The 24,532-nt window shown below is 43.8% G+C and overlaps 1 protein-coding gene across 1 annotated transcript; it reads right to left on the bottom strand.

The window, feature by feature from the left end:
• Positions 1 to 899: 899 nt before the first annotated feature.
• Positions 900 to 23,686, bottom strand: LOC122938722 (myosin regulatory light chain interacting protein). Its single transcript, XM_044294428.1, has 7 exons — positions 23,415 to 23,686; positions 17,486 to 17,676; positions 9,812 to 9,991; positions 6,621 to 6,818; positions 4,937 to 5,101; positions 3,897 to 4,317; positions 900 to 2,801 (listed from the first exon to the last, which is right to left on the bottom strand). The coding sequence occupies exons 1-7, from the start codon at positions 23,499 to 23,501 to the stop codon at positions 2,712 to 2,714; spliced, it is 1,332 nt and encodes a 443-aa protein (XP_044150363.1). The 5' UTR covers positions 23,502 to 23,686; the 3' UTR covers positions 900 to 2,711.
• Between the last annotated feature and the right edge of the window lie 846 nt (positions 23,687 to 24,532).

Raw genomic sequence — 24,532 nt, 5'->3', positions numbered from 1 at the left:
GTATTAACTCTTTACTGGGCTATTATCCCCTGCAGTAGTTATGGTGTTTAACCCCTTAGTCTCCCCATAGGGACAAAGTGTATAGCCAGGTTTGGTGGGCTGCTGATATTTATGTGTATATTAAGTGTAATATTTTGATAGATTTGGGGAGGAATATTGTACTGTGTGTAGCGTAGTTTAGGCGTATTATTATAGTGTATTGTGCTATGTTGCGGTGTGTGCTTTTATATATGTGTGTGTGTAATATATTATATCGTATTGTTAGACTTTTATATTTGTATTGTGTAATAACAGTAGTAATTCGCACTTGGTTCAGGGAATTAGGTAAGGCAACAGAGTTAGTTCCTTTTATAGTATAAATAGGCGGAGTCATCACTAGACGACTTACGCATATTTATGATTGAGATTAACCAAAATATCAATAATTAATAGTTCCTTTTACACAGATGTTATAAACTAGATGTATAGATATTAAATATGTGAATTCATCGGAATAGACAGAACATTGTTACTTTGCCTGGGGAGTGGGATTTCTTCATAACTCATGGTATAAATCAGCATTTTTTTCTTGCAAGTTTTAACCAGCTTTCTTCTTTCCAACAGACCGGTCCACTGTGAAATGCTAGCTCTTTCGTTCTGGTTGACAACCATACATTCCCAGTGTAAAGCTGTCATAAAGACAAAGTACACATAATGAACGTGTTCTTTCCGAGCAGTTCATTATATGAGCTGAAAAACAATCCTGCATATTTGCACTGTCAAGACACAGTCTCAGCAACAGATTATATTGGTTCTTTCCAAAGAAACACAGCAATGGAATTTTTAACTTGTAAAAAAAGTTAACAGCCACCATTAAATTAGCCATGTTAAATCCAACAAAGGAACCGCATACATCACAGTATTTTCAGAAGTCTTTTATTTAACTAGATATAAAAGATATTGTCTACCACACTAGTCGGGAAATGACTCCAGTGTTGAATGTGGAAGCAAAATACATATTTTACAAAGTGAAAAAATAAATACTTCTGGGAATTCGAGGCTATACATCAATGTGCCATAAAAAAGTAGAGCAAATTTTCTAATTTTTGACAAAAATGTCTGTGCAAAGAAACAAAATGCATAAACAAATTACTGCTACATTAAGGCAATAAGAAAAGGTATAGAAAGAACATCTTTCCATAAAGTGACAGAGGTCATTTTCCCAGCTTTAGATTCGCAGGGTATTGCACCAAAATGGCTACCTTGGCTTTTACTATATCTGTGTAGCTTCCACCTGACTCATTAGAACTGAGTAGATTACCAGATTGTTAAATGGGACATTAGAGGGTGAAAACCCTGCATACTACACATGTATAGTGAACACCCTAGGTGACCATAATGCCCGAGGAGAACTGTGAACAGGGTATACAGAAGCTAAAAATACTACACATGCAAAAACATAAAAAAGGACACATACTGAACCTGATAGTCTAAGCAAAACTAACATCCCTAAAAACCTACAGAGAATTCTGAGCCAGCACCCAGTAATTTGTGCCCCTTGACCTGGATTCAAAGGCTGTATATCTCGCACTTAAAAATAGTATTAATGGAGCACATAAAGCTATGTATCCATAGTATAAAAAAAAAAAGAAATGAGGACAAGAACACTAAGAAGCATAAATTAAGAACAGCATCTAACACTGATTTAAAGGGATATCACTACAGGAATCAAATAAATAAAATATATCGAATGTAAGCAAATAAAATGTAAGACAAACTTCTAACCTAAAAAGAACAACTAGTGGGTTGTTCAAGGACAAGGTGGCAGAGTAAAAGTACTGTAAATTATTCTTCTAATAGGTTTTTTTCTTCCTCTGTTTCGCTTCACAAAACCAAGTAGCCTTGTAATTATAAACAGATTCATACTTCTCAAAAAAGGGAAAGAGAGGGAAAAAAAATTGCCTAGAATTTCCAGATTCCGGTTTACTCTGCATGCCTAGCCCTTTAACAGTGTATCCATGACCCATCAGTTCTTAATTCACCAGGATATAGCAGCATCACTTGATTTGCCCTTTTTGGCTTTTACACAAGTTTCTAGTGAATTTATGAATAATCATGGCTGCGCCATCGTGTAGAAGACTGGTACACTAACATTTAGTTAACAATCTAAGACTACTTACACATTGGAGGCACGGCTTCCCCGGATCCGGCAGTGCTGGAAGTTACCGAAATGCCCACCGGTCCCATTGACTATAATGGGGCCTGGCCGGACACAAAATGCCGCACTCAGCGGTTTATGTCCGGCCGATTCCCAGCAATCTATGACGGAGAGCTATGTCGCCAATGTGAAGACAGCCCAAGAACTAGCGGCAAGGAAATGGCTTTAATTTAAAACCCACCTATTTAAAAACCCTAAAAAAACTTAACTGCCACCGTCGGAGCGAGTTTGGAACAGGACTGTGCTGCATTTGGCATAACAGTGGCTTATATAAAATAAAGGTCTGATAATAGAAGAAAGGACTCGTCCATCCTGCTATCAGATCAGTTACATGGCAAACAAATGGAAGAATCCTGGTTTCCAGGTGTCTTCCAGCAGAAAGATGCATCTTCTCTCCTCTTTAGTTGTAGCAAATTCAATGGCTGTAGCATTTTGGAGTGTAGTTTATGGTAATATACATGGATACAGTTTTTTTTATTAATAAAGTGTCCAAGGCTTCACGATGTTTTTCTTCTTAAATAACAGTCAGATTTAACAAGCTTGTGTGTGTTGGCAAATAAACGTGCTGAACGTGATCCACCGAAGCCCGGCAAACTGGACAAGACTAAGAAGGGAAGGAAAGATTTTTGTTAGTACATCGCACTTGGCCTTTACTTGTCATACTGCTTAAAGGAAGATGTATCCCCTTAGTGAATACTTCAGATTTTTTCATGTGTCTGAACATGACTGTTTAGAGGAGAGCGTGACTTCAGAATGAAGGGCCAGGAGCTGTTATAACACAATCTCTCAGTTTATCACTTCTTTCTAGACAAGATTTCAAAATCCAGGCTCTGTAATTTGCTTGAAAAAATGTAAAAAATTTCTGTAACACCTGCACGTCGCATATAACCTGCACTTATTTAAATAAGTAGACACTCTTAGGACAGGTCATCAATATCCAAATCGGTGGGGTTTTCACTCCTGGCACCTTCAGCAGGCACTGGATCCGCCCGCAGAGCACCATACACTGGGTAGTGCTCATGAATAGTACCGCAGCTCCGCTCCAATGAGGCCCCCACCAATCTGATATTGTTGAACCATCCTATGGATAGGTCATCAACATTACAGTCCTGGAAACCTCTTTAAAGGGGTTGTGCACCTGAGCAGACCTGCTAACCACCAGCATACTTAACCTGCTTCCCGATGCAAGCTCTATCTCATTTGCTCCAAGGTCTCTGGCTGCTCCGCTACACTCTGGATGTAGATTTTGTTTGACGCTGCTGCAGCCAATCACTGGCCGCAGCAGTGATCTGCGCCCCTTGTGTCATGACAAATGGTCTCGTAACCTAAGGGGAGAAGGTCACCACTGTGGCCAGCGATTGGCTGCAGCAGCATCTAACAGGAAGTGTACATCCAGACAGCCTAGCTGAGTAGCCATGGCCATGGAGCAAAGGGGCCGGGAGCCAGCACTAGGAAGCCGGTAAGTATGCTTCTCTTAAGAGGTTGCCAAAACCCCACAAAGGTGCACAACCCCTTTAGGCCATTTGAGCCAATCAACTTTAATCAGATCGGTGTCCAAAGTGAATGTCTGCCCCTTTTTTCAGTTATCACCTGTACGGGAATTTCACAGATATTAAATAGTGGGATACAAAGCCAAGTCCAAATTAAGAACTGAAAATACAGGGCAATTATTAAAATACCGAAAAGACTTTGCAGTTACCTGTAATTGGGTGGCACATCCCTCGCAGCACACCATATGCCCACATGGGCAGAAGGCAGAATTAATTTCCTCTTCACAGCACACCATGCACAGCATGGCTTCCTTCAGTTTCCTCAGCTTCTCCTGCAGCGCCTTTGTTTGCTGACAGCTGAGGCTCTCGCAGCTGTTACAGTTAAGAGTACTTTCAGAGGTCTTAAGGGGGGAACCCTGCCCACTATGGTCATTCCTTGGGTACAGATCCATAATGCCAGCATTGTACAAGGCTCTTCGTGCATGGTCGTAAACCTCCTTTGATGTCCTTTTAATGTCAAACACATATTTCTTGCCAACATTGATATTATCATTTAAAAATAACGAAGCCAAATGTCCTTTAAGATCTCGGCTGTACTGCATCATAACAGCGCTGGTCACTGTGTCACACCTGAAATGAAAAGGTACAAAATTAGACATGCAAGATTTGACCCAAACACACCCAAATTTACAGTGTGCCCTAAAATCTCACACTGACAAACTAATGGCATTGCCCAGTATAATGAAAATATTGGTCAATAGGCAAGCACTTGAAAGGGGTACCCTCATTACGAGCAGTTACTGCTGGCGGAAGCTGCAGCCGAAAGATGTAGTAATGTATTCAAGTTATTCAAATAAGTATCCATTCATACATCAGTAATGCATTGCGGATCCGCAATACACCCGGCTGGCACCCCCATAGAAATGCCTATTCTTGTCCGCAATGGCGGACAAGAAAAGAACAGGTTCTATTTTTTTCGGGAGCTGCGGACCGGAAAATCAGGGGCGTGCTCCGGAAATGCAGATAGCACATAGTGTGCTCTCCGCAGCCATTCCGCCCCAATAGAGAATGAATGGGTCCGAAAGTGCAGAACGGATGTTGAGCCATTATTACAGATGTGTGAATGGAGCCTGACTGGACAAGTTCGCAAGAGCCCAATAAGCTCAGTTATTAATAATTCACTTTTGTTCACAGTGGACCCACCATGAGGTACAACTTGCTCGATATTCACATTACACAGTCCACCAACCTGTAAAACGCATGCGTTTCGGTGATTGCCCTGTAAAGGCCGCTGGCTGCTCTGGTGCTGATCACTTTAAAAAGGAGGACCAAACTATTTCCAGACTCCTTGGTTATTGTTAAGTATACATTCTTTCCCGACTGTGTTGCCATCTGGATAACAGGGTATGTAATCCTAATTTTGGGGGAAGAAGAAAAAAATAAATAATAATAATAATAATAATAATTTACATGGCACCAATAACATCCAGCTTTGTAACCTTTGTGAAACAGTGACCAGATGTTTAAACAGTAAAAGGTAGCGGCACACCTTACGTATTACACCAATACAGGGACGGCTAAACAGAAGACATTTTACAATGCTCATCTATACAGTGCTGACATTTTCTGCATGTAAATTGACCTCCGGGGCCAATTTTGAAATCCGCAGCATGTCAATTCTTTTGAGGATTTCAATCTTTGCAACGCAAAGGGTGAAATACACAACGAAACGGGTTAAAATTTGGAGCCTATTTTTTGCCATGTGCCTGTCTAAGGCAGAGATTAGCAACCCCTCTGCAATTCAGTTGTCGTCAAACTACAACTCCCAGCATGCACACTTGATTAGCTGTGTGAAAAGGAAGATTCTGGGAGTTGTGATTTCAGAAGAGCTGGCCTGTTAGAGGCTCCTGAATCCTGGCCAAGTCAGAACACCACCCTCAGGCTGTCCCGAGAATAACGTCTTCAGGGTGGCCATAAACAGAGTACACTACCCTGGTAATAGACTTCATCCTGACTGTCAGAACGTCTGTAGTTAAAACATCGGCACAACAATACAGCGAGCAGCCGCACGCGCTCTAAATGATGAGTATTTGTAACCTTTGTTCAGTACATTTGGCGTTAGTATTTGTACTGTTCTGTGCCAAAACAGGAAGCACCTGGGGTACACAAGCACCCGCTGCAAGACACATGACGGGTCGCAGTAGTTGGCATCAAAGGGCTTGTCAGGAGATTTAAAATACATTTGGCAAAGAGTAGAATGTAAAAAAAAACTAAACTATAATCTCCTGTTCAATCACCTGCCGATCCAGCACTTTGTGTTCCCTACTGGTCTTTGGTTGCAGTGGTTCATAAGGGATGTGATCAATGCTGGAGTGAACAGGAATTTTTTGTTTTCTTTTAATATTTCAACCTTCCTTCTCTTTGCAACTTTTTAGAAAAAAACGCAGATGTGGACCCATCAGCTGGATCAACCCTATTAAACCAGACAGACATACTGCCTGGTAAGTTGATCCTGCTGATTAGATGTTTCCTGTATGAAGCAGAGATGTTTACTGCGCACGTGCCAATGACGTCACCCACCACCTGAAAGAGCCCTGCCATGTAGAAGGTGACAACATCAGCACATGTGCGGTAAAGAACCCGCCAGCAGGGAGACCCAAATCAGACGTGCAGATTAGAGAGGCGAGAGGGCATACACAGGAGTACAGAGCCAGGCAACTTGCACAAGGAGGATACCTAGCCCTGTCACTCAAGAATAAGGAGGCATGCCAAATCGATTCAAATCAGGATCTCTCGCTCATTTGATTTTCCTTATAGGAGGTATCACTTTAATCAACAGGATCAACCAACCTACCAGGCAGTATGCTTAGTTTAAATAGGGTCGATCCTTCTGACAGGTCCTCTTCAACACCAAACTTTCACATAATACCTACCTATTCATTGGACTGAAGTCTTCTTTGCAAATGGATACACCTTCAGGGCCTATTCCTATTACAAGCTTTTGTCCTTCCGAGTCTCGTACGGAATGCCACTCCACCCCGTAGTTTTCCAGCGTGGATATGATCTGAAGAACCTGGTACTCCGCCGATGCCTGGCTTAGTCCTTCCAAGCCTTTGTGCTTTTCAATAATACTGTAAGGTGACAAGAGAAGACATGGCGTTCACTTGGCTGAACATGCAAGTAGTATGACAGGAACAGATCTGGGCTTCTGCTTGCTGACAAAGCAACTGGAACTAATCTGTCGTGCAGGCTGAGCTATGTGACGGCCATGACTGCGCGTCCTCTGCTAATCTCCTCTCCTAGACTTTCTAAACCCCGTTATCGTGATTAGAAGACGGTCCGCTGCATGCACATATTGCTACGGCCTAATCTTGTTACAGTAAGGAAAGGGTTTTTCATTTTTTTTAATTTTATATATGTGTACACAGGCTGTAAATCCAGCAGAGCTTACATCATGATGTTACCCATTTCTGAGGCGCAAACGCTGGGGTGATGAACAACAAACTCAAGGCATGTCCCCATCTTACAGGCCAGGGTAATGCAGTACACAAGTAAGGCCACTGGAGTTTCTGGGGCCGTTTGCGAGATCCGTTTCAGGGCTCTCACAAGTGGCCCAAAACGGATCAGTTCAGCCCCAAGGCATTCTGAATGGATAAGGATCCGTTCACAAAGCGTCAATTTGGCTGCATTTGGTCTCCGTTGCGCTTTTGAGGCAGACACTAAAATGCTGCTTGCAGCGTTTTGGTGTCCCGCCTGACGATGCGGAGCCAAACGGAGCCATCCTGACTTACAATGTAAGTCCATGGGGACTGATCTGTTTTTCACAGACACAATATGGTGCAATTAAAAATGGATCCGTCCCCCATTGACTTCCAATGCAAGTCAAGACGGATCCATTTTGACTTAGTTTTTTTTCTTTCTTCTTCAATGAATAATGCAAACGGATCCGTTATAAACTGATACAAGCCTTTGCATTATTGGTGCGGATCCGTCTGTGCAGATAGAAGATGGATCCGCAACAAACACAGGTGTAAAAGTAGCCTAAATGTTAAGGCTCATTCACATGACCGTATGAATGGGTCCACATCTGTTCCGCGGTATGGGCGTGACTGTGGACCTATTCATTTCAATGGGGCCGCAAAAGATGCGCACACTGTGTGCTGTCCGCACCCGTAGTAGTACTAATTCTTGTCCGCAATTGCGGACAAGAATAGGCATTTCTATCACAGTGCCAGCAATGTGAGGTTCGCAAATTGCGGAAATGCACACGGGCTGGTATCCATGTCTTGTGGATCAGCAATTTGCAGAGTGGAAAACACTACAGTCGTGTGAATGCGCCTTATAAAAGAGGCTCATCAGCACCTGGACTTAGTAAATCAGCACTAGAATCTATATGATTTTAGTACTCTGTACTGTCTGTGTGGAGATCATCAGATTAAAGGGCGTAGAGACAGGTTTTCCAAAAGATACTAAAACTCTGCCCACTGACAGATGTACAAGTGGACCACCCACCACACCCATGTTTAAAGGCAGCTAGATCAGGGGAAAATAACTTCCTACAGTGACACATTTGTCCTAATAAGGACTTCACCGAGAACACACTGAATTATGTAATAAGAAGTAGAACAGAACAAGCCATTTGATTTTAACTTTGGATGACTGCACCTCTCTGGAGGCCCAGATTCCACTCCTTATTTTAAAAAAAAGGGTTGTCCCACAAAAAAATATTGTACAATTTTCAAAGCAGCCCCTGGCTCTAAATATTTTTGTAATTGCATGTAATTGAAAATTACATGTACAGCGCTACCTGCAGTTTTTTTTTTTCTTATTTCTTTGTCCTACTTACTGAGAAGGTCGCACATGCTCAGTTTCGGAGCTACAGAAGAAAGCCCCCCCCCCCCCCCCCCCCGAGCTGCTAGCTTGGTATAGATCTAGCAGAGCAATTGGAGCAATGAATGTGGAGAATCATGTAAGGTACAGGGCTGGTTAGAAAGAGCTTATGTACTATATGATGCCTGATTTACATTTTTTTACATTTATCATGGGATAACCCCTTTAATTACACCGCACCACTGCTACAAGGGAGATGCCATGCAGGTAAATATTGAAGAGAACGGAGCCCCTCCAAACAGCTGATCGCCAGGGGTGCCAGGAGTCAGATACTAACCAGGCCAGCAGATACCAGCTGATTGTCAGGGGTGCCACTGAGCAGATACTAACAAGGTCAGATTCACATATACCTGGCCATTCATTGTAATTTCCCTCCAGAGCAGTACAAACGGGAAACTGATGTCAGGACTGATCCAATAGCTTTCTATAGGTATCTTTCATGGCAATCCTAGTGCCAGGCAGAAAAACAGAATGCATTTACTTGTTTGGCACCTTTGGTGTCTGGACTATGCACATAAAAATACATCAGTTGTGTCCCCCAAAAGACAACTGTCCGGGCACAGCTGATATATGCGCACCAGGCCCAAATCAGACATAAAATGATTAAAAACTTTGACCATTGCTTGTGTCACTTCTGCTAAAATTGAGCTTTAAAGTAAAAAAAAAAAAAAAACCTTGGTCACCACTTTAATCTTTAAGGGGTTGTCTCACCTGGAATATTGGTGGCATATCGCTAGGATATGCCACTAGTGTCAGATAGGTGAGGGTCCCATCTTTAGAACAAAGCTCCCAAAGAGGACATGGGCGGCCACCCTCTATTCATTTCTGTGGGAGCGTTGAAAATGGCCAAGTTGCTCGTTCGGCTATTCTCACATGTTCCACAGAAATGAATGTAGAGCGCAGCAGGCAAGAGTGGCCATCTCCTCATTCACCCCTATGGAATTACTGGAAATTTTCAGCACTCCCGTAGAAATTAAAGTATGGTGTCCACGCATGCTCTCTTGTTCTCTTTGAGAGCATTTGTTTTAGAGCTCGGGACCCGCACCTGACAGTGGTGGGATACCCTAGCAATAAGCCACCAATGGTCCAGGTGAGACAACCCCTTTAAGGTGGCAAGGGTGAAAGCTAAAAACTGTTGTATTATCACTTGTCCCAAAAAAAAAAAAAAAAGGGAATCAGATTTCTTAGAGGTATGTCAACTTGCAGTATTGTACAGAGCAGATCATATACATACCTTTCTAATGTCGTCGTTTCAAGCTCCTTTGCACAGAGATTTTGGTATCGGGCAGTGTTCTGATTATAATCTCCATACTCTAACTGGGCGATCAATGCACTCAGCTCTACTGCTTGCTCTGGGGAGCACTGCAGACGACCAGCCAGGAGATCATCCTTTATGTGCAAGAAATACATGTGCCTAATGGAAAGAGACAAAGAAAACACAATATGAAAATAAATAAATAAATACATTCTTCATCAATCCTTCGACACTAGTGTTATGTTAACCTTCCCAATAGCTTATGCATTCCTGTATATTTAAAGTTCACAGAACAGGCAAGTTAGTGATTATTCAAGAATTAATCAAATGAGCAAAATTAGGACCATTTCAAAAAAAATAAAAAAAGAGTTCAGGAGCGGTCATCTTCTGCACGGTGATTCAGTTTATTTGGCCATATTCAGTTCTTGCTGTTTTTAAAAATGAGGTCCTATCTAGTTCAGTGGTCAGCAACCTTCAGCACTCCAGCTGCTGCAAAACTACAATTCCCAGCATGCTCCATTCATTTCTATGAGAGTTCTGAGAAGAGCAGGGCAAGTATGCATGCTGGGAGTTGCAGTTTACAACACCTGGAGTGCCTGAGGTTGCCTACCCCGGATCTAGATTGAAGCTGGAACTGTCTCAGGAACCATTATAGGCAAGTAAACATTTTTTTCCAGCCTTGAAATAGCCATTATGCCATAATATGATCTGTTTTCTTTCCTGGAGTAATTTCATATTTTTTTTATATCCCTTCAGTTACGTAATATAACAATGATCCCCCCCCCCCAGGAACTCCTGTTGTATCTATATTCAGAACACCATCTCTTGGCTTGAGCCACTCTACTAAAGGCTCCCACCCTTGGCTTGACATCACAGCGCCATTACTGGACAGGAACACCATGAAAAATGAGAACAGCTCAAAGAATAGGAAAACTCCTCCAAGCGGCTAAAGAAGTTACTCGTACTCCTCAATGGGTCGTAGTGATCAAGTTTACTTAGGTCGGTCAATCACTGCCAAAAAGTAAATCAGCCGGGAGAGGTTTTATATATTTAAGAACCCGTTTTACAAAGCCATGTAACACGGCCAGCATGTAATGCGCCCGGCACATACTGTACAGAAGGACAGAGACATAATTAGTTGGTTAATTGACACTATTTTAAGATAAAACAAAGCGTGGGCAGGTACTGGAGATGCTGGAATTAACCAGCACTCGTTTCCGGTGGAGACAATGTCTATTAATATAAAATACAGGAACATTAACCTTCCCAAGGTGAGGATTTAAAAGATGTATGCAGTGTCAGGGGAGGAATTAACACACCTACAACGTAACACTTGCATAACAAACTAATTATGGAAGCAGAATACAAACAGCACATTAAGTGATGCACAGCCGAAAAGCAAGAATTAGATCATGATGCTCGCCTGCCTCTGGTAATGGGTCATCTTCGTTTCATCTAATCAGAGGCTAAGGAAAACTACACACTGAACATAGCCTACAGAGATGTGTAACATACAAGCGATTTTCATGCATCGCAAATCCGCCAGAGAAAACATGGGCGCGTTTCAGATATAGAGGTGCAAGCAGGCCTGAAAGGGAGACCTCTTAAAGAGGCACGCAAGACCTCCTCTGGTAGGGCTTACATAGAAAAGTATTTCACAATCTTGGGCCTTGTTCACACACTGTAGTTCCTAAATAGGTTGTGACAAAACAGAAAAGGAGTATAAAGCTGGCTGGCCAATTTTGAAGCAATACCTGGCAAACCAAAAAGTTCATTTTTTGGGCAAATGTGGGGTGTTATACATTTTATTCCACTGTAAGGCTACTTTCACACTGGCGTTTCTGGGTCCGCTTGGGAGACCCGTTTCAGGGCTCTCACAAGCGGCCCAAAACGGATCAGTTCAGCCCCAATGCATTCTGAATAAATAAGGATCCGTTCAGAATGCATCAATTTGGCCGCGTTTGGTCTCCGTTGCGCTTTTGAGGCGGACACCAAAACGCAGCTTGCAGCGTTTTGGTTTCCGCCTGACGATGGGGAGCCAAACAGATCTGTCGGGACTTACAATTTAAGTCAATAGGGACTGCTCCATTAATTTCTATAGGAACTCCGGAGTTTGTCGAGCGCTGCACCCATCTATCTACAGAACTCCCGTGGAAATTAATGGGGCAACAGCACACTTGCCCGACCAGCTGCTCCATTCATTTCAGGGAGTACAGGGTCCAATTCTTGTGATTGGTGGGGGTCCCAAGCGTGATATGAACATACCCTCGAAGGCATGTTCCTCTTGCCATGACTGTATGAAGCCCAAACATAAAAAGGTATACGCCAGCTCAGCAGATTTCACATAACCAATTTATACTTCTGTTCTAACAGTAATGCGCGGGTGACAACCGCACTTTTTAAATTAGAATAAATTACTTGCTCATCTCCTGTATAATTTAACTGTGTCTAATTTAGGAGAACCTCTACAAGGATGTTAAAGCTTTGTTCTCCATACATTCGGGTAAAGTCCTTGTTCGTCGCTTTAACTAAGCTCGGTAAAGCATTATCTCTCCGTTTTTTATATTTCCTGATGAATAAAAGCACCACACGCTGCTCTATTGATCTATATGGGAGCCTGTCAAAAATTGATGAAAAATTGCTCCTAACAACAGCCATGCTCATAGATGTCATCCTTGCCTTTACAAAAGAACACCAGGGAGTGGAGACATCCATACTCCGCCTGTGTAATGTGAACTGTACAAGCATGCACATGGCTGTATACTAAATTATTATACAGTTTAGTAATACACTGGCCATAGGCCTTTACATTTCTCCACATGGTTCACGTTTCTTAGAGTCAGATGGTACCTGAGGAGGAAAAAATAAATAAATAGTCGCATGCGGTGTTACTTGTAAGGGTCCATTCACACGTCCGTTAACGTGTCTGCACCCGTTCTGCAATTCTGCGGAACGGGTGCGTACCCATTCATTCTCTATGGGGCAGGAATGGATGCGGGCAGCACACAGTGTGCTGTCCACATCCGCATTCCCGGAGCGTGCCCCCAATCTTCCGGCTCCGGATTTTTTTTTTTTTTATAAATAGAACATGTCTTATTCTTGTCCGCGGACAAGAATAGGCAGTTCTATGGGGGTGCCGGCCGGGTGTATTGCGGATTCGCAATGCACTACAGATGTGTGAACGGATTCTTAGGGGAATATGCTGCCCTACAGAGGAACCGTTTGGTGGCACATAGAGTACCTATGGGCCTATAACATGGACATTTTGTGGGTAGCTGGAGAACGCCCCTGTACACAACCTTCCAAAGATCCAACTCTTTTTAAAGTTTAAAATTCGGTGCTCCACAATTAACATAACCTGAGCACCGTAGACTACAATCACAATGGGAATAATTAAAGTTAAAAAAAATTATTCATTGGATCGCAATCAAAATCGAGGACAAATCCTATTTGCTTTGGGAAACAGTATTTATAATACCATAACTTTCTACTAAGTTTTTAGTAGTTCATAGACCATCGATAGGAAACAGTTTTCCATGTTTAAAAAAAGTAGAAGACTACACAACCTAGTGCTTGGAGCGGACAGATCAGCAGCCACTGCCATCGGGGAGGAGGAAGGCTCAGCACCTGGTGTTCTCTCCTTACAAACCTCATTGTGTGGCGACCTTTCCCCTACTTACACTGAACAGCGTTAGGGCTCGTTCACACAACCATATGTCTTTTTCAGTGTTTTGCGTTTTTTTTTTTTCCAGTAGTGTTTCCGGTTCCGTTTGGCATATACAGTATACTAAATTATATCGAAAAAAATTGGGCTGCACATAAAATTTTCAATAGACCCATTGACTTGAATGGCGCCACGGAACGCGATTTGCAGGCAACGTTCTATCTTTCTACGAAACAGAAATTGAATGCATACAGAGTACATTCTGTTTTTTTTAGCGGAACCATTTAAATAATTGGCTCCGTATACGGAACGCAAAAACGTTCATGTGAACGAGCCCTTATACACCATCTTCAGCAAACATCTAGACTGGTACTCTACACAACCCCATGCTTCATGAGCCTCCACCATGTACATAAAACAGATCCATCTCCATTCCTGGCATGGTGGTCAAGGCAGTTGGGCACCTCACCACCACATTGCCAGATTATACACAGCAATGACAAGCTATAGAAAAATAACAGGCAAATGAAAAGAATTCAAAGAAAAACAAAAGCTTAAGAAATTTCAAGCGTGACAACTTATCACCCATCCACAGGACAGGAAAAATAAAGTGATCAGTGGGATCAAAACGCTGGGACCTCAACCTATGACAGGAACATGGATCCTTTGTCCCCTATTTGAATGGGATGGCAGTTGAGAGGGCACACCGACGCTCCTTGTAGACTCTTTGGGAATGCCAGAGATAGCCCAGCACTGTACTCTACTGTACGAAATTCAGTAGTCCCATAGGTTTCAAGTTCAGTGGCAGTGTGCACACTCAACCTTCGTACCAGGGGGTCCCTGGTTCTAGTTATCAGTGAGCATAGTGATTAAAATGTGCTTAAAAGGGGTTCTCCGGACTATTAATATAAAAATAAAATAAAAAAAACACAACACTTTAATGTCCTGTGGAAGGAAGATTGTTAGGTTAATACTTACCGATCCCTCGTTCCACTCATGCCGCTGTCCCCGCTATGCTCATACAAGAAGTCTGCTCTTCTGCCTGGGCCCCGGATTGGATGTGAGCGCTTCTTTTCCCGTTCAGCTGCATTTACTAATAAGGAAAAGAAGTGCACACCTCCGGTTGGAACCCAGGAGGAAGAGCGCGCAGCCTGTGTGAGGGCAGCGGGACAGTGGCATCAGCGGTGGGTGGGTAAGTATTAACCTAACCCTAACGATCTTCCTTCCGCAGGGCATTAGAAAGAACTGTTTTTAGAACTAGTCCGATGCTGTGGCTAAAGCTAAGAGTAAAAGCGCCCGCATGCTGTATTATGAAGAGAAATTAATCATGGAGGAATATGTTGATTCGGAAGGTACAATAAGTACGCTTTAAACTGGTATGCAAAAAAGGGAAGGCAGACACTGCAGCTTCTGCATAGAAACAAGAAACGCCGGCCAACCAGGCAGTCTCCTCTTACACCGATCTATATTCCACATCACAAGCCATTTGCATGAGGTTACTAGGAGTCAATGACCCGCTGTTACCCAGTGTTATCATATTACAGAGTCATGCGACTTACTGGTAGAAATATTTAACCATAGTACGCAGCGTGCTTCAGAGGCAAAGACAATGAGGAGTACGCAGAGCGCAGGCGTAAATATGTAAGTGAAGTGTATGGCTGATGTCCTTCACATCCACATGATACAGAGCAGAAACAGACTATACTAGGGCTACACAGCAACGTGTGGCGAGACCATAAGGGTACAACTGCATTGCAACATTTATTATAGTGATTAGGGATGAGCGAATAGACTTGGGAAGAAACATCCGAAGTCAATTCGCATAAAACTTTGTTAGAATACCGCAGGAAGCGAGCGCTCTGTACAGTATTAGAATGTATTGGCTCAGATGAGCCGAAGTTATTACTTTGCAAAGACTTCGGGTAATAACTTCAAAAATGTATTTCTACTGTTAAAACCCTTTCCCCGAACTCTAGTTCGGTTCCAAGGTACCACTTGTGTGCATGAGCCCTAAAGCTGGCCAAGTCCTCAAAGGCGAGAGAGACTCTGAAGGAGATCTGCTAAGACCAGCGTTGTGTGTGTAATACGTCCTGCGGAGTAGATTTCAGGTGTAATGTGCTCCAGTTGTTTTTTTTATTTTTGTGCACATAGTTTAAAGTGTTCACCTTTGGTAAAAGTGTAACGAATTATTTTGTATACCAGAAAACTGGCATAAAAGCTTAATAGAACTCCTCTGTGTAGCCCCTTTGGAGAGGTGTTCCTGTATGGTAGTAACCCCAAATTAACTCCGAATTCTTGGATAGGGTTGTCGAAAAAGGTTTTTTTATTTGCTTTTTAAAAACTCTGATTATCCCTTAAATTGTCATGAAAAGCTATAAAAATTAAATAAAAATCTCCATATGTAAAACACAACCACTTGCCTCCCTAGTTTACACCAGTCTATTAACTGGCATCTGCACGTTAGGAAATCCTCAGACAGCACTAATAAATTATTCACAAATGCTGTACCTACGCACAATATACAAAGCATATGGAAAACAGTCAGCGCCATAAAAAGAAGGAGCCGCCGTGGTTTTTACAATGTAAAATTGCACGCAGAAGACGCCTGCATGGCACCAAACATTTTTTGCTTTTAGGTGTCTGTACTGTACTTCCTGAAAAAAAAAAAAAACTGTCATCCGGCAACCAGAGCTGGAAAAAAAAAAAGCTGAGCCAGATACAGCGGGAGGGAGTTTCCTGTGCGGCTGAACATGGTGTTATTATAGGTCATACGAAACCATGTCTGCTACACGAGGTTACTACAGGGCAGGCTCAAAATACAAGAGGTTAACCAGAGGCACTTTACTTCCCTAAACACAAGTAAGGAGGAGACAACTTAAAAGTTTAAACCCAAAACACACTCACTGTTATGCGAGACCTTACTGTACCTCACCTCCAGCAAATACCATACGATGCCACGTGTGGAGCGCTCTCCACTTGTAAAGCCATACCTGCTGATTGTTTACATTCACAGTAATCAAAGAAATCTCAATTTCACTCGAACATTCAGCCACAGCCAGGTGACAAGAGTCTCATCTGGTCATCAGTCTCCTATAAGAGTGGACTTCCATAATTTTTCTGTCTACCAAAGTATTACTAAGGAATACCGTGGTCTAACCCAACATGAAGGGGCTGAAATCTACAAACAATTGATAAATTAGGAATAATCTTTAAGAAAGTGATACAACCACAGCAAGTGCCACTAAAGGGGCTTTTTCTGGACTACAGTGATCCCTCAAAATACAATGGCCTCAGGATACAATATTTTCAACATACAATGGTCTTTTCTGACCCATCGTAAGTTGAAACTAGACTTAACATAATGCCTCAGACTCAAGATACAACCAATCAAGGCCACTTCTCTGGTTAAATAGCTGGATTAGTTGCTAGTTACCAGCTATTCCTGACTGTTATATGTAAGGACTTGTTGCATCTTTCTTAGTTATCTGATTATTTTTCTTAAATCTTCATTTTCACTTATCTTGGATGGTATTATGGGGCTTTAGAACCGATTACTCAACTTACAATGGTTTCAACATACAATGGTTGTTCAGGAAACCAATTAATATTGTATCTTGAGGGACCACTGTATATTTTTCATTAGTAAGCCACCTCCCCCACCAAGAATAAGCTGATCCCAAGACACCCTCCTTCTGGGACCCTGGCAATCAGATGTAAATGAAGAGGGAACCTGGCAATTAGTGTGTCATTTCTCTGCAGCACCACCATAGGAGAAACTAAGCATTACACCCTTTCCATTGACATCAATGGGCTGTCCACATAATGCACTGACACAACAGTTCCTCCAGAATAAACGGCCTTACTTGTAACCTCCTTCCATTCTGACAAATACAAGGAGCTACCCCTAGAAAGGCATATCAATGCTTCTATTTGTCCACATCTACAATGGGTAATTATTTTCTTCTATGATCAGTTACTGTGAGTTTTACCTGGTCTGCTCTTGAAGAATGAGATGGGGCTCCACAAAGAACTTGACTCTTAGCTTCATCCTGAAGGGAGCCAGCCCATCCATCTGCTGGGATATTCGGTTTCGCAGATTCAGCCATAGACTTTCTCCTTTACTTCCAATGAACTGTAAGCCAAAGTAATCCACTTCAATAATGCCCAGTCGTTCACAAACCTAAAATCCAAGAGTAAAGAAGCGTAAGTAAAAAACAAGTCAACTCTGGATGATTCCTTAGACGGGAAACATCTGTTAGATCTTTACCATGAAAAAAGTCACTGTGAAAAGGCCACTAGAGCTAGAAGAGCTCCAGATATAATAACCAACAACCCCCTGATCAGCGGTTCTCTACTGCAAAACCAGATAGACACGCTGGTCATCAGTAAGCAGGCGCAGGTTCAGCCTCCGAGCAAGTGAGCAAATACACAGAAGTACAAATAGCAGCAGTACTTTAAGCCAATTACATCCAATATATACCTAACCGCTCGATAACCAGGTGTTTACCTTGGTATATACTCCGTACCATCTAGCTTACAAAAACACGCACACATTGACAGGGATATAGGACAGATACCGCAGATTTGTTCTAGATACTTCTGCAGTTCCATAAACCCGAACTGAGTTGTTTTGGTGACAAACACATCGATTTCTTAAAGCCCCATTCAGATGAATAGGACAGTTGTAGACATTTTAGCAACAAATCTGTCACTTGTGACTCTGGACTTACGCCCTTTGTCTCGAGAAGGGCCTCATGCACCGTTTCTCTCTTTGGTGTCCGCCTCCAAAGATTAATGGAGACTTAACTGATGCAAACTGAAGCATTCGGAGCAGATCCTTATCCATTCAGAATGCATTAAGGGCAAAACTGATCCGTTTTGAACCATCTGTGAGAGCCCTGAACGGATCTCACAAACGGAAACCAAAACGCCAGTGTGAAAATAGACCAAAGCTGAGGGAGTAAGCAGCTGCAGCGGTCATGTGTGGTATCCAAAACGTATGATGACATGGCTGCAGCAGCAGGGAGGATAAGAGTGCGGCACTGGAGCAGGGTGGGTAAAGTTGTTTTTTATTGCTATTATTTTAATAGCTTAAGAGCCTTAAAGTTCCAATACTGCAGGCAGAAGCCTAACCCACTGCTGTATAGTAACACAAGTTAGAATATAAAATTTTCAATGAAATGGGCAATGAATAATGGAATAAAAAAAATGAATCAAGCCAGCAAAGGAGGCAATATGGAGAATCACAATACATTATTAAGAGCCTTGTATTAACTTTCTCTACATGATACATGCCACTTGCTGAAGTGAGACAACCCCTTTAAAAAGGGCAGAGCTCTACCAAGAACCAGCAAGTCACAACTTTTAATGAAAGTATCCAAATTTCCGATAATACTTCTCAGACATTTTTCTGTATAAAATAAGTCTAATAAATATTCAGATACACAGGGACTATAAATCACGCTGGTGTTCATAGAGTTGTGCTCTAGCTCCTCCACGGCCAAGACAATGGCTTGGACTAGAATACATATAATCCGATTTTCCAGACGCGCCGACAGCTGTTTGTTAGAAACAATTGCTATATTATGGTCTACCGGCTATGAAGAGGCTACTTTCAATCACTATCTACATAGTAACCCTTCATCTACAGCACTGCTGTCAGGAGAAGAGAACCATTATAACCAATAATAGCCCTAGATCTGAAACGTCAGTATGGCCTCGTAACGGGGCCGAACTTCAAGTATGTGTGTGAATGCACACGAACGTCCAGCCGGCCAAGCGCAGCGCTGACTCCTGTAGCCCAAAGTGAAGTGCTCCAACACCAGGCTCCAGATATAGAACTGAACTCCAGTAACCCTCTGCAACAGTCAGACGTGAGCTGGAATGTCAGAGCTGAATAAAATTCTGACGCATGTATTAATCATATAAAAAAAACAGGGTTTTATCATTCCTGTGCGATTATTGAGCAGTTCATGCCATGCCGGTCAGAGCTCCAGACTAACAGGACGGATCAGGCACTGAAAACCTGACAAGTCTTCACAACACAGCCTAATGACATGGTCCACAGCTCTGGTCACAAAATGTATAAGCTGCGCTTGTGTGTTCTCACAGGATATAACTATCGGTCTCAAGCGGTAGCTGCTAGAAAACTACTACTCCCAGTCAGTGTTCCCTCTAAGCTGTCTAGCAATAATTGTGGCCCTGCGCACAAGTTTAATAAGTCCGCTCAGCAGTCATACATAATGCCCACACACTTCTTCCGAACTTCCTCCTTCTGTGTGCGTGGTAAGCGGGGCGCTGCCTACCACATATTCCTGCGCTTTTTCTGACTGAAGAGGAGGAGGAGCAGTGCACAGGGAGAGGTAACATGGAGGCGGCGGCGCCATTAGCAGCTAGAATCCGTTCTGAGACTGAGAGCTGCCTGCTACATAAGTATGCTGGGGACAGACCCGGAGGGCATGCTGCTGCAGAACACAAGGGGTGAAACCACTGGCAGGGACACACCATCCCATCCCAGTGATAGTCTATCATTGGGATGGTGTGTTCCTGCCAGCGGTTTCACCCCTTGTGTTCTGCAGCAGCATGCCCTCCACCTATATACAGCCTACAACATGTAGACTGTATATAGGTATATCTCATATCTATCCCACAGGGGTTATATTGTTCGGCATGGTGTAACCTCCATACATTTGCTGTACATTATAATCCCTGCACAATGCTTTACAATATACATTATAATCCATACACCATGCCGTTCAGTATACAGTATAACACCTAAACGGTGGGGTTATGTTGTATATTACGCGGCGTGGTGCAGGGGTTATACTGTATATTACGCGGCGTGGTGCAGGGGTTATACTGTATATTACACGGCATGGTGCAGGGCAGAGGTCGCAATAACGCCTGTACAAGCGTCATAGACGCCTGTTCAGGCAATTTTACGCTTTGAAAAAAAGGCTAATGCGTATAAATACGCTTTAAAGCTTTACATGTAGTTAACCAGCGCACTGCAGGCTGTGAATCTCATGGGCAGCACAGCAATACTGCCGTTACCCAAGAGATCCAAAAGCTAAGCTCCTTACTGGCAGGTGTAGGGACGGCAGCAAGTAAGGAGCTTGTTATTAGGGAGGGAGGCTGCTCATTGGCCAATTTCGGTGCGCTGCTTCTCCAGAGTCGCTGACTGTGCAGGCTAACTAGTGGCTGGCCGAGGAAAGATCCGTGAAGACTGAAGAGCAGCCCGTGAGGAGGCCAGCAGATGTCTGGGGACAAGCTGATAAGGAGCTGCGGACGCACAGCAGAGCACTGATCTTTGCTCTGCATCGGGCTAATAGGATCACTTAGAGTGCAGCGTGGCTGCGGAGCCAGCTGCCGACATCAGAGGTGAGGGGGTGACTGCCAGACAAGAGGCCATCATACCTCTCGGAGTCTAGTAAAGTACGACACTAAACTCTCCTGTGTTAGGTGCTCAGCCAGGGCCTGCTAGTGCAGTAATCAGTGAGAGTCTGAGCATCTGAGTCAGAGGACTCAATGATCACTGCACCAGCATGTTCTGGCTGAGTGCAAAAGCGTGCTAGTGCAAGCTCTGGCTCAGTTGCTCAGCCAGAGCCTGCTGGTGCAGTAATCAGCGAGTGTATTTGCCTCCTATCAGTCTAAATCATGTTAATGCAGTGCTCTGTGTATCCTGTATTTTTTTGCCCCATCAGCATCATCTCAGCAAAGAGATTTCTGCGCTGCTCGGACATCTTATATGTGGGCACTGGATCTACACAGCAGGACATTGTGGGGACAATCATGGTGCTGGGCCAATGTGATACTGGAGATGCAGAGCGCTGATAATTTGCCATTTTGGCTGCGTTGTATTTTAAATATGATGAGAAAAACACGCGTTTTCAAATTGCACAAAAGTCAGAAATGTTAAATTGTCTAAATCTGCTATTTATGTATAGAAAACAATTGTAGAGCAGACTGGTAACGGTTTCCTGCATACATAGCAGCCTCTTAATGTTATTTAGACCCATGGATAGAGATTATATATATGTATATATATATATATATATATATATATATATATATATATATATATATATATATATATATATATATTTGATTACTTCAACTTTCATACTCATCTACGCTGAAAATACTCCTCAAAAACGTTAAGGGGAGTATTTTTACTCTTTTGGAAAAAATGTAGTGCGACCTCTGGTGCAGGGATTATACTGTATATTACACAGCATGGTGCAGGGGTTACACTGTATGCTCTTCAATGTGATAATTATCTTAAGTTTTTCTATCGCCCACCTATGATGGCGCTGTGCCCAGCTCTGAACAGACCCCACTCAGCAGCTGCCAAGGCTTGGAGGGAACACTGCTCTCAGTATGCCTTGGCAGGCTGGGGTTATCAGGGCATGCTAGGAGAACCACAGGTTGTAGACAACAGATTCATTTGAAGGGGCATTCCAATTACAAGTTAACCCCTTAAATCCACATGATTGGTTGGAATCTGAATGCAAGGAATCCCCCCCAAATCATAGGAATGGAGTCCTGGATTTCCCAGTTGAATGGAGTGGCAGTCAAGCATGCACACTGCCCATCTCAAGCTGTCCCATAAAGATGGATGGAGAGGTAGCAGACATGCTCAAAATGCCCAAATACAAGTGTCCATGACTACACTATGAAGGGTATGCCACAGAGTCGGGCGATCAGCGGTCTCCAACCTGTCACGACAGCTACAATTTCAGCGTATGGATGTCAGGGGGTTTTGGAAGCTGAAATTTTGCAATTGAAGAATGAAAGCTCTGCTAGAGATTGGAAAGTTTGAGTGATCTAGACCAAACAAGTCTCACTTTCCAGGTCTTCTCTGCAGCTTCTTACAAACATGAAAGCAGAAGATAAACATCTGATGAGGTAAGTTGTTTACCCAGCAAAAGAGACTTATCCAACTTCCTGGAGGAACAGGCGGCCTGCAGTGCGGTGCTTACACAGGACCCCAAGCTGGGCAGTGCGGTGCTTACACAGGACCCCAAGCTGGGCAGTGCGGTGCTTACACAGGACCCCAAGCTGGGCAGTGCGGTGCTTACACAGGACCCCAAGCTGGGCAGTGCGGTGCTTACACAGGACCCCAAGCTGGGCAGTGCGGTGCTTACACAGGACCCCAAGCTGGGCAGTGCGGTGCTTACACACTGCTTACATAGGACCCCAACCAGTACAGTATTGGCGCTTACACACGACCCCAACCAGTACAGCGTGGGGCTTACACACTACTTACATACAACCCCAAGCTGGGCAGTGCGGCGGCCACACATGGCCCCAAGCTGGGCAGTGCGGTGCTTACACACTGCTTACATAGGACCCCAACCAGTACAGCGTGGGGCTTACACACTACTTACATACAACCCCAAGCTGGGCAGTGCGGCGGCCACACATGGCCCCAAGCTGGGCAGTGCGGCGGCCACACATGGCCCCAAGCTGGGCAGTCAGGTCCGTGAATTGTTTTGTGGTGTAGTCACACTTCTTTACACATACAGTAAATAACAATCAACACAACTCACCGCAATCTTTGCCCAACATCTACCCTGTAATAAGCCAAACACACAGCCAGCAACATCCTGACCCACCTGTGCCCGAGCCCTACCTACAGAATGAGGGCTTCACTGTGATCCAGGGGGCTAAAGGGGGAACCTTTCACCACCATCATACATTGCAAAGACTCCTAGCACAGGCTGCTGGGCAGAGGATACCCATCCCAGCCTGGCAGCTGTCGTACCCCTCACAGTTATGCCCAGCACCTCTAGTCTGGCAGCAGCTGAGGATGTCACCATAAGTGGGCAGAAAATAGTTAAACAAAATAGCTGGTAGAAAAGTAGGATAACACCTCAAAGCAATACAAAAGTTCAGAGCCCCAAGATGAGCGTGTACCTGATTGAGGCAGTCCTCCCCATTAGCCTTGGCATCCACCACCACCTCCATGACCACCGAGTCCGGTCTCGTCACATAGCACAGCATGCTGGCACAGAGGGCGCCTTCTCTCTATGGATAAAACTATACAGCGACCTGAAGAGCTGTGCCCCCTTCTCCGCGAGCGGCCTGTGTGGTAGCCGGGCACCCCCGGAGGTATCTGCATGTAGAGGACGGAGCGCAGGAAGGCGCCTGCTGGCAGCAGCCTCCACACAAGGGAATAAGGAGCTCGAGCAGTCTGTTCCCGTCTGCCTGGCACATAAGCCCCGCCTCCCTTCGCTGTAAGTCACGCCCATACACAGCGACTGGTTCACTGGAAGCCGCTTAAGAGACAGGCGTTTAGCGCATGCGTGCTGGCTAAAACTGAAGCCGGGAGCTAAAAGGGCTAGATCACAAACAGCAGACACATCGGCGCTATATCGCTGTAATGTGAGGGAAGACACCTGGTGGCCAAAGTGTAGAAACTAACTGCAGCCTGCAGGATCAGCTCAGTGACGTACAGTTACATTAATCATAAAAAGTTATGGATATTTGGCTTTTGGATGAAACTTATGGAAATAAAAAGTTCACACTACAGTGATATTATTTAATGAAAGGGGTTGACACATATATTCCCCAATTGTCTGATAGGTGCAGGTTCCACCGCTGGGACCCGCGCCTATGTCCTAAACGGAGCCCCGTAAAATGGTGGCTGGAGGACATCGTTCCGGCCACCACCGAGTGCTCTCCACAAAGAAGTGAATGGGAGCGCATGCACCGCCATGACCGGTCACCGCTCCCGTTCACTTCTATGGGCCCGAAGGAAATAGCTGAGCCAGCGCTCGGTTATTTTTGGCAGCCACATGGAAATGACTGGAGGGCGGCTGCGCAGTGCGCCCTCCACCACTTTCAGCGCTCCGTTCTCGATATCAAACAATGGAGGCATATCTTAGCAATTTGCCCACATTGTCTCAGATGAGACAAACCTTTTAAGTAGAAGCATGCAATGGTGATTTCCTCATCTCAAACAATTTATTGAAACAAAAGCCAACAACACTGGTGGGTATATCCCCACAAAAAATGTCAGTGTCTGTGTAACG

The sequence above is a fragment of the Bufo gargarizans genome, chromosome 5 (assembly GCF_014858855.1).
Source record: "Bufo gargarizans isolate SCDJY-AF-19 chromosome 5, ASM1485885v1, whole genome shotgun sequence".
NCBI classification, from domain to species: Eukaryota; Metazoa; Chordata; class Amphibia; order Anura; family Bufonidae; genus Bufo; species Bufo gargarizans.
This window is presented reverse-complemented; position numbering and strand designations above follow the sequence as displayed.